This window comes from Symphalangus syndactylus, chromosome 11 (genome assembly GCF_028878055.3).
Source record: "Symphalangus syndactylus isolate Jambi chromosome 11, NHGRI_mSymSyn1-v2.1_pri, whole genome shotgun sequence".
NCBI lineage: Eukaryota > Metazoa > Chordata > Mammalia > Primates > Hylobatidae > Symphalangus > Symphalangus syndactylus.
This window is the reverse complement of record NC_072433.2, coordinates 126,391,669-126,404,849: the sequence shown is the minus strand read 5'-3', so window position 1 is coordinate 126,404,849 and position 13,181 is coordinate 126,391,669. Positions and strand designations below refer to the sequence as shown.

Below are 13,181 nucleotides of genomic sequence, written 5' to 3'. Positions count from 1 at the left end.
GGTTTCACCATGTTGGCCAGGCTGGTCTCGAACTCCTGACCTCAAGTGATCTGCCTGCCTCAGCCTGCCAAAGTTCTGAGATTACAGGAGTGAGCCACCGCTTCTGGCCTCACATAAGTTATTTTAAACCCGTATCATCACTGAGATATAGGTCAAGAGCAAATTCCATTTTATGGAAGAGAGACTTCGGTCTCAGATTAGTAACCAAAATGACATAACTTGTGAGTAGCTGACTAGGGACAAATACAATACTCCTCTTTTTTTGTGTGTTTTGACGGACTCACTATTTCCACACTTACAGGATAATATTACGTTTGCTGCTTTGGAACTTGGGTCTAGAATGACTACCTGTTAAACTTGTAGTCAATCGGAAGCTCTTTGGGAAATAGTTTTTCCATCTGAATGTATTTCATTCACAAACTGCTGTGAAGGCCCGTCTTTTCTATTTTGAACATGGATTAAAAATCTGTCATGGTTAGAGATTATGTTGGGTTGTAACTTTGCAGCTAACTACTGTGTGACCTGGGGCTTAGTTTCTCTGTGAAAATGTGGACAGTGCATATTTTGACCTATGAAAAGACAATTTATCATGGTTCAACTGAATTTAAAAGGCTACCCATTTCATAGGGTTGTTGCTAAGACTTGTGCTTAGCACTTGGCAAGTGTTCAACAAATTATTTTCTAAACTAATAACGTTGATATCTTCTTATGACTTTGAAGAAATTTTAAGAATAAGAGTATGGAATATGTATTTAGCTTTTCTTCAGTTTGTTAAATACATTTTGAGTTAAATTGTGTTACTAGAATAGTCTTTTAAAGGTGAGTACTGGAAGACATCAGCACTTAATTACATGTTTTCTGAGGGAACATTGCCATTTTTACAGTTGTACCTTACATATTACACCCCAGAATACAGCAGTACATCTGTGTATGCACCAACATTTAGGCAAAGCCAAGTGAGACAAAGTGGATGGCAGGGAGCATAGGTGACGGGTAGATAGAGGGCAAGGGGAGGAAGAGCATATCTAGCTAAAAATATGCGGTAGAAGAAAAAAGGAGTGATGGGGAAAGCAAGGAATCTTTTGGATAAGGGATAAGCTGAGTGTTTAGAGCTTTAGGTTAAGTAGGTAGTAGCTTCTTACCAAGAATAGGAAAAGGAAATGAAATTAAACCATTTTATTCTTTGACATAGTCATCTAGGCTAAGAAACTAGAAGGGCCTCATAAATATATACAATTATTATTTGTCAATTCAAAGTAAAACTAAATGATGAGAATTAGAAGCGAAGACGTTTTATTGGTACCCTACCCAGATTGATAATAGCATATGCATTTGAGGTAAACTTGTTATAGAGGGAGGAAAATATGTACCATTTTATGTACTTAGGCTAATATACATCTTTGCATCTATTAATGTTATCTCAGCCAAGTGTCTTCTCAGGTATTTGTCAATTAAAGAAATCATTTCAGTACTTCATAAGCTTGTTTCTGAATTGTAAAGGCACACATTTGAGTGCTGGTTGATAGAAATGTGCAAAAATATTTTGTCAAATACATTTAGAAAATGTTAGAGACTCCCTTCCTTCCTTCCTTCCTTCCATCCTCCCTCCTTCCCCCACTTCCTTTCTTCCTCCCTCCGTCCCTCCCCGCTTCCTTCCTTCCTCCCTCCTTCACTCCCTCCCCCCCTTCCTTCCTTCCTTCCATCCTTCCTTCCTTCCTTCCTTTCTTTCTTTTTTTGAGAAGGTCTCCCTCTGTTGCCCAGGCTGGAGTGTAGTGGCGTGATCTCGGTTCACTGCAACCTCCCTGCCTCGGGCTCCCGTGATTCTCCTGCCTCAGCCTGCCGAATACCTGGGATTGGAGGCACACACCACCACGACTGGCTGGTTTTTGTGTTTTTGGTGGAGACGGGGTTTCGCCGTGTTGGCCAGGCTGGTCTCCAACTCCTGACCTCGAGTGATCTGCCCGCCTCGGCCTCCCGAAGTGCTGGGATTACAGACGGAGTCTCGCTCACTCAATGCTCAATGTTGCCCAGGCTGGAGTGCAGTGGCGTGATCTCGGCTCGCTACAACCTCCACCTCCCAGCCGCCTGCCTTGGCCTCCCAAAGTGCTAAGATTACAGCCTCTGCCTGGCCGCCCGTCGTCTGGGATTTGAGGAGCCCCTCTGCCCGGCCGCCCCGTCTGGGAAGTGAGGAACGCCTCTGCCCGGCCGCCCCGTCTAAGAAGTGAGGAGCGTCTCTGCCTGGCCGCCCATCATCTGGGATGTGAGGAACACCTCTGCCCAGCCGCCACCCCATCTAGGAAGTGAGGAGTGCCTCTGCCCGGCCGCCACCCCGTCTGGGATGTGAGGAGCATCTCTGCCTGAGCGCCCCGTATAGGAAGTGAGGAGCACCTCTGCCTGGCCGCCCCGTCTGGGAAGTGAGGAGCACCTCTGCCCGGCCACCCAGTCTAGGAAGTGAGGAGCACCTCTGCTCGGCCGCCCTGTGTGGGAAGTGAGGAGCGCCTCTGCCCGGCCACCCCGTCGGGGAAGTGAGGAGCACCTCTGCCCGGCCACCCAGTCTAGGAAGTGAGGAGCGCCTCTGCTCGGCCGCCCTGTGTGGGAAGTGAGGAGCGCCTCTGCCCGGCCACCCCGTCGGGGAAGTGAGGAGCGCCTCTGCCTGGCCGCTGTGCAACCTTCCGAGTGTAAAGTGACAGCCTTTCTGCAGGTGTACCCAACAGCTCCGAAGAGACAGTAACTATCGAGAACTGGCCATGATGACGATGGCGGCTTTGTCGAAAAGAAAAGGGGGAAATGTGGGGAAAAGAAAGATCAGATTGTTACTGTGTCTGTGTAGAAAGAAGTAGACATGAGAGACTCCATTTTGTTCTGTACTAAGAAAAATTCTTCTGCCTTGGGATGCTGTTAATCTATAACCTTACCCCCAACCCAGTGCTCTCTGAAACATGTGCTGTGTCAACTCAGGGTTAAATGGATTAAGGGCTGTGCAAGATGTGCTTTGTTAAACAGATGCTTGAAGGCAGCATGCTCCTTAGGAGTCATCACCACTCCCTAATCTCAAGTACCCAGGGACACAAACACTGCCTAGGAAAGCCAGAGACCTTTGTTCACGTGTTTATCTGCTGACCTTCTCTCCACTATTATCCTATGACCCTGCCACATCCCCCTCTCTGAGAAACACCCAAGAATGATCAATAAATACTAAGGGAACTCAGAAAAAAAAAAAAGTGTTAGAGATTTTCTAGCGATTAAACCAGTGTTTGTTTTCTGTTATTGTTGTTTTTGAGGTGGAGTCTCGTGCAGTTACCCAGGCTGGAGGTCATTGGTGCCATCTTGGCTCATTGCTCCCTTGCCTCCCAGGTTCAAGTGATTCTCCTGCCTCTGCCTCCCAAGTAGCTGGGATTACAGGTGCCCACCACCACGCCCGGCTAATTTTTTGAATTTTTAGTAGAGATGGGGTTTCCGCATGTTGGCCAGGTTGGTCTTGAGCTCTTGACTTAAGGTGATTCACCTGCCTCAGCCTCCCAAAGTGCTGGGATTACGGGTGTGAGCCACCGCACCTGGCCTATACCAGTGTGTGTTTTCTTTAGGAAAAAATAAGGCAGAAACCAGATAACTAACACTTCACGTAAATGTAGGTGCTTAATATTGGTACGATATTACGTAACTTAAATTGCTGAACTGTATGAAAGTTAATTTTTCTAAGGCAAAAATTGATGTCATTGGAAGGATCTTGGAGTCAGTGGCAGGCAAACAAAATTTGAACTTGGCTGCATTTTCATTTTTCGTTTCAAATAAATACTTAAGTAGGTGCAATGGCTTTATTTGTGGTCTTCAGCTGTGGTGTGTGTGTGTGTGTGTGTGTGTGTGTTTAGTAGTTTCTGAATAGAACAGGGACCTACTGCATTTTTATAAGTTGCAATTAACATTGTAGCTATGCTGTAATCCTTTGGAATTATTTGTTCGGACAGTTTTTTGTTTCTGTTGAGTGGGAGGTGGATGGGCAGTTTGAATTTCTCACAATTTTTTTTTAACAGCTTGAGGTATAATTTACATACCATAAAATTCACGTGGTGAAATACATGTAACATAAAATTTACCATCTTAACCGTTTAAATGCACAGTTCAGTGGTATCAGATACATTAATAATGTTGTGCAACCATCACCCCCGTGCATCTCCATAATACTTTTTATCTTGTAAAACTTTCTGCCCATTAAACAATAACTCCCCATTCTTCTCCTCCTGCCCTTCTACGTCCGTCTGGTAAATACCATTCCACTTTCCGTCTCTTTGATTTTGACTACTTTAGGTGCCTCATGTAAGTGGAATGTTAAAGTATTTGCCTTTTAAAAAATACATAATTTCAAATTTTATTTCAGACTTTGGGTTTAAGTAATGTGCAGATGGCCGGGCGCCGTGGCTCACGCTTGTAATCCCAGCACTTTGGGAGGCCGAGGCGGGCGGATCACGAGGTCAGGAGATCGAGACCACGGTGAAACCCCGTCTCTACTAAAAATACAAAAAAAATTAGCCGGGCGTGGTGGCGGGCGCCTGTAGTCCCAGCTACTCGGAGAGGCTGAGGCAGGAGAATGGCGTGAACCCGGGAGGCGGAGCTTGCAGTGAGCCGAGATCGCGCCACTGCACTCCAGCCTGGGTGACAGAGCGAGACTCCGTCTCAAAAAAAAAAAAAAAAAAGTAATGTGCAGATTTCTTACGTGGGTACATTGGGTGACACTGAGGTTTGGGGTACTGTTGATCCCGTCATGCAGGTAAGTGAGCATAGTACCTAACGATTTTTCAGCCGTTACCCTCCGTCCCCCGTCTATTAGTCCCCAGTGTCTTTTGTTGCTATCTTTATGTCTGTGAGTATCCAGTGTTTGGCTCCCACTTATAAGTGAGAATATGCCATATTTGGCTTTCTGTTGCTGTATTAATTCACTTAGGATAATGGCTTCCAGCTGCATCCACATTGCTGCAAAGGACATGATTTCGTTCTTTTTTATGGCTGTTTAGTATTCCATGGTATATATGTACCATATTTTCTTTATCCAATCCATTACTGATAGACACTTAGGTTGATTCCATGTCTTTGCTATTGTGAATAGAGCTACAAAGAATATATCTTTTTGTAGAACTGTTTATTTTGTTTTGGCTATATACCCAGTAATGGGATTGCTGGATCAAGTGATAGCTGTTTTAAGCTCTTTGAGAAGTCTCCAGACTGCTTTCCACAGTGGGTGTACTAATTGATATTCCTACAACAGTGTATAAGCATTCTCTTTTCTGACAGCCTCCCCCAGCATCTGTGTTTTCTTGACTTTTTAGTAATAGCCATTCTGACTGATGTGAGGTGGTATCTCATTGTGGTTTTGATTTGCATTTCTCTGATGATTAGTGATGTTGAGCATTTTTTCATGTTTTTTGGCCAGTTGTATGTCTTTTGAGAAGTGGCTGTTCATTTCTTTTGCCCATTTTTTTTTTTTATTTGTTTATTTGTTTTGTTTTTTGAGAGAGAGTCTCACTCTGTCACCTAGGCTGGAGTGCAATGGTGCCATCTTGGCTCACTGCAACCTCTGCCTCCTGAGTTCGAGCGATTCTCCTGCCTCAGCCTCTTGAGTAGCTGGGACTACAGGCGTCCGCCACCACGCCCGGCTAATTTTTGTATCTTTAGTAGAGATGGGGTTTCACCATATTGGCCAGGATGGTCTCGAACTCTTGACCTTGTGATCTGCCTGCCTTGGCCTCCCAAAGTGCTGGGATTACAGGTGTGAGCCACCGTGCCCAGCCTTTTGCCCGCTTTTTAATGGGATTATTTATTTTTTGCTTGTTGAATTAATTTCCTTATAGATTCTGGATATTAGACCTTTGTTGGATGCATACTTTGTGAATATTTTCTCCTATTCTGTAGGTTGTCTGTTTATTCTATTCATAGTTTCTTTTGCTGTTTTGAGATCTTTAATTAGGTTTCACTTTTTGTTGTAATTGCATTTGAGTAGTTAGTCCTAATTCTTTTCCTAAGGCGAATGTCCAGAATGGTATTTCCTGGGTTTTCTTCTAGGATTCTTATAGTTTGAGGCATTCTGTGTAAATCTTTATCTAGAGTTAATTTTTATATATGATGAAAGGTAGGGGTCCACTTTTATTCTTCTGCATGTAGCTAGCCAACTATCCCAGCACCATTTATTGAATGGGAAGTCCTTTTGCCATTGGGTATTTTTGTTGACTTTGTCAAAGATCAGAAGGTGTGTGGCTTTATTTCTGGGCTATTCTGTTCCATTGGTCCCTTTGTGTGTTTTTGTAGAAGCTTGCTGATTTGGTTATTGTAGCCTTATAGTCTGAAGTAGGGTAATGTGATACGTTTGGTTTTTGTTCTTTTTGCCTAGGATTCTTTTGGCTATTTGAGCCCCTTTTTGGTTCCATATGAATTTTAGGATAGTTTTTTTCTAATTCTGTGAAAAAATGCCATTGGTAGTTTGATAGGAGTAGTGTTGAATCTATAGATTGCTTTGGGCAATATGGCCATTTCAATGATACTGATTCTCCCAATCCGTGAGCATGGAATGTTTTTCCCTTTGTTTGTGTCATCTGTGATTTCTTTTAGCAGTGTTTTGTAGTTCTTCCTGTAGAGATCTTTTACCTCCTTGGTTAGATGTATTCCTAGGTATTTTATTTTTTTGGTGGCAATTGAAAATGGGATTGCATTCTTGATTTGGCTTTCAGGTTGAACGTTGTAGTGTATAGACATGCTACGGATTTTTCTATGTTGATCTTGTATCCTGAAACTCCTCAAGTCATTTGGCAGAGTCTTTAGGGTTTTCTGGGTATAGAATCATATCGTCAGTGAAGAGAGACAGTTTGACTTCTTTCCTTATTTGGATGCCTTTTATTTCTCTTGGCTGATTGCTTTGGATAGGACTTCAGTACTGTGTTGAATAGGAGTGGTGGGAGTGGGCATCCTGTTGCCTTGTTCCAGTCCTCAAGGGAATTGCCTCCATCTTTTGCCTGTTCAGTATGATGTTGGCTGTGAGTTTGTCATAGATGGCTCTTATTATTTTCAGGTATGTTCTTCAGTGCCTAGTTTGTTGAGGGTTTTTATCATGAAGGGATGTTAGACTTTATCAAAGGCTTTTCTGCATCTATTGAGATAATCACATGGTTTTTGTGTTTAATTCTGTTTGTGTGGTGAGTCACATTTATTGATTTGCGTATGTTGAACCCTATGTTTATGTTTTTTGACTGGCTTGTTTCACTCAGAATGTCCTCACAGTTCATCCATGTTGTAGCATATGTCAGAATTTCCTTCCTTTTTAAGGCTGAATAGTATTTTATTGTATGTATATACCACGTTGTGCTGATCCATTGTCTGTTGGACTCTTGGGTTGTTTCCATGTTTTAATTATTGTGAATAATATGCCTTGAACATGTGTATTCAAATATCTCTTCAAAACCCTGCATTTAATTCTTCTGAGAATATAGCCAGAAGTGGAATTGTTGGATCATATGGTAATTTTGTTTTTAATTTTTTGAGGAACTGCTATACCGGTTTCCACAGCGGCTATCCCAGTTTACATGCCCGCCAACAGTGCGCAAGAGTTTCAGTTTCTCCACATCGTCTTTAGCATTTGTTATTTTCTGTTTTTTTTTTTTTCAGCAGTAGCCATCCTAATGGATCTGGGTTGGTTCCTGTTTTCTCTTTGGAACTTTTAAAAAATTATAGCAGCTAATCGGTTCTTTCTTTTGGTAATCATTTCAGAGTTAGAAAGAATAGGTTAAGCCCAGGTGGGGCACGGTAGCTCATGCCTATCCCAACACTTTGGGGGGCTGAGGATCACTTGAGGACAGGAGCTTGAAACCAGCCTGGGCAACACAGCAAGACCCCTGACTACCAAAAAAAAAGAAAGAACAGCTGCCCATAATGTTTTTCCTTTGACCTTGGCTGCTTATTTTCCACTTTGTGAATGAACCAATTAAACTTAAGTTGAGGGATTTCAGCTTCATGTTTTCAGTGTAACATTTAGTTTTATGGCTGTATCTGTTAAATTTGAAATTTTTTTTCACAACTTCTGGTTTCATTTCATTGTTTAGTTTTTTTTTCAGCCATCTATTAAGAAAAAAAACAATCTATATTCACACTAATATGGGACTAATGACCCTTTAACCCTCAGAATAATATACATTTTAAAATAATAAGCCAGTTCTCTTAATTGGTATAATTTCATCTGAACAAAATGAGTTGTTAATTTCGGGAATGTGGCGAAAATATTTGAAGTCAGGCTTATTAATATAAGCAATATGTTTCTCTTTAGCGCTTGTTTCTGGGATTGGGTCTCTTGAGGCTTCCTGCTTTTCTCCTGAACCTGCAGGTTCTGTAAATACTACTGATAACTTGCTGAATATGTTAATCATTGAATTAGAAAGCTTTGTCTCAAGTTTAATAATTGGCCTGAGGTCACACAGCTGGTTAATGGTTAACATACTTCTCTGATAAAGGTCACTAGAGGTTCTTATGAAGATACTTTTAGGTGGCATAACAAATGTATTTATGCATATTCAAGACACTCTTGTATCCACAGGTTGCACTGCTGTGATCCATCGTCATCTCCTAAAGATGCATCCTGACTTATCTCCACACTTGCACACTGAAGAATGCAACGTCTTGATTAACATGCTTAAGGAATGTCACAAAAACGTAAGAGTTCAGAAAAATGACTGTACAGCCAAAATGAAACTTAGGTATAACACACTGATGTAAAATGTTAACTCTGTTGATAGAAGGAAATGATAATGTCTTAGTAAGGAGTCTGAGTTTAGTCAAGATGAGCAGTTGATATGTGTGATTTTTTTGTTTGTTTGTTTTTTGTTTTTTTTTTTATGACTAGTAAAAAATCAGACATGGTAGGTAGGGAACGTCTGAACTGGTATGTAACAGTTGGAATCCATGTCCTTACAAGAAAATGCTCTTTCCTAATTATAGGGCAATAGAGCAATTATACTCTTCTGATTTTAATGGAATTATTCTGAGAGTATCTGCTCTTTGATGGCTACCATTCTGTGTTTGATGGTAATAGAAACGTTATATAATTAGACATTAACTAGATTTATGATTGGCTTAATCTGATGTGTTTAGTTGTTAGTGGAATGGAAGTAATATTACATTGTTAAAACCAAAATAGGAAAGGAGCCTATCCATATTTGGAATGCATTAAATCAAGCTGACATTTTTATAGCTGTTGAATATTTAGCTTTTCCTTACATGTTTGATATATGACACCATTGTTACAAGAAGCATTTGTTTTTTCTTTAGCTTTGCATACTTTTTCTCATGATACCCATAAACTGTAGATATATCAAATTATAATAATACAAAGTATCACTTAAATGAGTAAAATTTATAGACCAAAAGTAAGGTGGTAAGTAGTACTTATAAAATGTACAGTCAGATATTTTTACTGGTTCAGAGAATGTTGTTGATGACAATTTTTTTGGGCTATTTCACTATACATATAGATCACATGAGCCAGACTACATAAATAAAACAACGTTTCAATTTTTAAAGTAAAAACTATATAAAATGTTCACTGTTTAAATAACAAGAACTAATTATTTGTGTTAAAGAAGAATATTTCAATTTGTATATGGTTAGTTACAGTCAGAGACAGAAAAGGAGAGCGGGTCTGCCAACAGAGAGGCACAGTGGTGAGAAAGAGACTGTGGAATAATATTTCAGTCTTGTTATTGAGGATTTTGCCAGTATAGTCCTTTAGATGTATGTTGTGCTTTTTGTAATACTAATCATAAATAAGGATATTATCTCTTCTTATTTATGTCCTAGGTTAATCAAATTAAGGGCCAGAGTTTTTCAATCCTTGCTCTTAAGTAATCTTTGTTTTATGTTTATATTTGTATATTGCTTTTTGGTCCACGAGTATTTTAAATTGAAATCTATTTAAACTTTTTTTTTCTTTCAAATGGATTTCTCATAATAAAGGTGGCTTCTTGACTCACTGGAACTAAAGACGGATTTAAAAATATTTATTGAGGTATAATTTACGTGTAAGGAAATGTATGTATTTTAAGTGTACAGTTTGATGAGTTTTGTCAAATATAGACACCCATGCAACCACCATCACAGTCAAGATCTAAAACATTTTGTCAGTTTCCTGTGCCCCTTTGCAGTGAGTCTCCAACCCCCACCTCTTGGCCAGGTAACCACTGAACTACTTTTTGTTGATATAGATGAATTTTGCAGTTCTAGAATTTGTTAGAAATATGCACTACATTGTATATTCTTTTTTATTTTTTGAGATGGAGTCTCTGTCACCCAAGCTGGAGTGCAGTGGCACGATCTTGGCTCACTGCAACCTCCGCCTCCCGAGTTCAAGTGTTTCTCCTGCCTCAATTTGCCTAGTAGCTGGGATCACAGGCGCCCACCCGCAGGCCTGGCTAATTTTTTTTATCTTTAGTAGAGATGGTGTTTCACCATGTTGGGCAGGCTGGTCTCGAACTCCTGACTTCAGGTGATTCTCCCACCTCGGCCTCCCAAAGTGCTGGGATTATAGGCATGAGCCACTGCACCCGGCCTACGTTGTATATTGCTATATTTTGCACCATGATATGTTTTTGAGGTTCATATATGTTGTTGCACATGTCATTAGTTCATTTATTTTTATTTCTGAGTAGTATTTCATTGTATGGATATGCCACAGTTTATTTACCTATTAATGGACATTTAGGCAGGTAAACAGTTTGCAGCTGTGCTGTTTTGGATAAAGCTGCTATGAACATTCATGCACAAGTCGTTTATTTTTGAGACAGAGTGTTGCTCTGTTGCCCAGGCTGGAGTGCAGGGGCCCTATCTTGGCTCACTGCAACCTCTGCCTCCCAGGTTCAAGCAATTCTCGTGCCTCAGCCTCCTGAGGAGCTGGGATTACAGGCGTGTGTCACCACACCTGGCTCATTTTTGTATATTTAGTAGAGAGGGAGTTTCGTTATGTTGGTCAGGCTGGTGTGGAACTCTTGATCTCAGGTGATCCACCTGGCGTGGCCCCCCAAAGTGCTAGGATTACAGGCATGAGCCACCGTGCCCAGCCATCATGTGCAAGTCTTTGTGTGGACATCTTTTTATTTCTCTTGGGTAAATACCTAGGAATGGAATGACTAGGTCATGTGGTAAGTGTATATTTACCTTTATAAAAGGCCACCAAACTGTTTTCCATTTTACACTACTCTACATTCCTACCACTCTCCATCACCAGTGCTTAATATTATACACTTTTTAACTTCAGCCATTGTGTGGGTATGTAGTAGTATCTCCTTTTAGTTTTAAATTGTATTTCCCTGATGACTAATGATTTTGATATGCTTTTCATGTGCTTGTTTGGCCATTCATATAAAATTTTTTGCCTATATTTTAAAATTGGGTTGTTTTATGACTGAGTTATAAGCATTCTTTTTATCATTTGGGATACAAGTCCTTTGATAAAGGTATTGTGAATATTTTCTCTGTGGCTTTTTTTTTTTTTTACTGCCTTTAGGATGTGTTTCAAAGAGTAGCTTGTACATTTGATGAAGTCTTTTTTTTTTTTCTTTCATGGCTTGTGCTTTTTGTGTCTTAAGGATCTTTGTATTCTGTGGTCACAAAGATACCCTTGTGTTTTCTTTGAGTTCTATAGTATTAGCTTTACATTGCTCTGTGATTCAAGTTAATTTCATTTTTTTCTTTTGATATTTGTGTATTCTTATCTGAGATTTCAAGTTAATTTTTGTGTATGTATGAGGTGTGAGTTGAAGTTGGTTTTCTTTGCCTGTGGGTAGCCAGTTGTCTCAACACCATATGTTGAAGAGACTGTTCTATCCCTGCTGATTTACCATGGTCCCTTTGTCAAAAATCAATTGACCATATGTGAGTGGGTCTATTTCTGGGCTCTCTAGTCTGTTTCACTGATTTATGTGTCTCTTCTTAACTCCAGTACCATGCTGTCTTAATTACTGTTGCCTTGTAGTAAGTCTCAGTCATATAGTATAAATCCTCCAATTTTGTTCTTTTTCAAAGTTGTTTTGGCTATTCTAAGTACTTTCATTTCCATATTAATTTTAGAATCAGCTTGTCATTTTCTACAAAAAACATGTTTACTGGTTTTTTGTGTTTTGAGGCTGAATATTGTTGATGACTTGGATTTTATCTTTTGTATCAGCAGGCAGTTCGTGTTTTTACATATTTTTAGGGCATAGCTGGCATAGCCTTTACTCTAGAGTTAGTTTAGCCCAATTCCTAAAATAGGATCCTTTACTGATTGACTTGAGTGTTCAATGAGATCTCCACTTTGGCTTATAAGGACTCCATTGACTCCCAGCCCTGTGTGAGCTCTGTGCGTTTTTCAGCTTGTAGCTGCTGTAGTTGTTCTTCGTAGTGATTGTGGCCTTGTGAAAGTTCACCCTACACATGTGTAGTGAATACTCAGTCAGTGACTCAAGGCAGTTCCATGTAGATTTCTGGAGTTCTTTTGCTGCTTATCTCTACCTCACAAATTCCAGCTGCCCCAACCTGCCCGAACTCCTCTGATGTTTGCCTCCTCCACTCGGTGAAACCACTATTTTCTTCTTGAGTTCTGTTCTCTGCTACATGGTTTGGAAATTGTAGGTAGAAAGCTAGGTGAATGTAGGGTTCACTTTGTTTTGTTTCTTTCTTTCAGGTATCACACTCCTGTAGTCTTGTCCCAACATATGAAAATAGTTGTTTTATATGTTGTTTACTCTTCCGTGGCTAGAGGCAGAAGTCTGGAAGATAGATTTTTAAGTAAATAGCATGGGGACAATTATATAGCTGTTTGGAAAAAGTTAGAATGCCATACATATGAATCAACTAATGGGGCAGACATCTAAATGTCAAAAATGAAATGATACAAACACTAAGAAACCTGGATAAATTCTTATATAACCTAGGTGTGGGAAAAGTGTGCCTAAGTAAGTACCCTGAATTCCAGAGACAATAAAATCAAAGACTGTTAAAGGATCGTTTGAGGCCAGGAGTTCCAGACCAGCTTGGGCAACATAGCAAGATCCTGTTTCTACAAAGAATAAAAATAAAAGTGGCTGGGCATGGCACATACCTGTAGTCCTAGCTACTTGGAAGGTTGAGGTAGTAGGATCACTTACCCAGTTGTTTAAGGCTGCAGTACAGCACAT

At 40.3% G+C, this 13,181-nt stretch overlaps 1 protein-coding gene across 7 annotated transcripts in view; it reads left to right on the top strand.

The window, feature by feature from the left end:
* CMC2 (C-X9-C motif containing 2) overlaps window positions 1–13,181 on the top strand; it is a 64,880-nt gene that overhangs the window by 32,954 nt on the left and 18,745 nt on the right. For 5 of the 7 annotated variants that reach the window (XM_063612476.1, XM_063612475.1, XM_063612472.1 and 2 more), the window contains one exon: window positions 8,570–8,685. In XM_063612476.1, coding sequence (XP_063468546.1) covers window positions 8,605–8,685 — 81 coding nt within the window. In that variant the 5' untranslated portion in view covers window positions 8,570–8,604. Of the gene's footprint in view, window positions 1–8,487; window positions 8,686–13,181 lie in introns of those variants that run through there. The other 2 variants (XM_055299696.1, XM_063612474.1) reach the window with 2 other exon arrangements.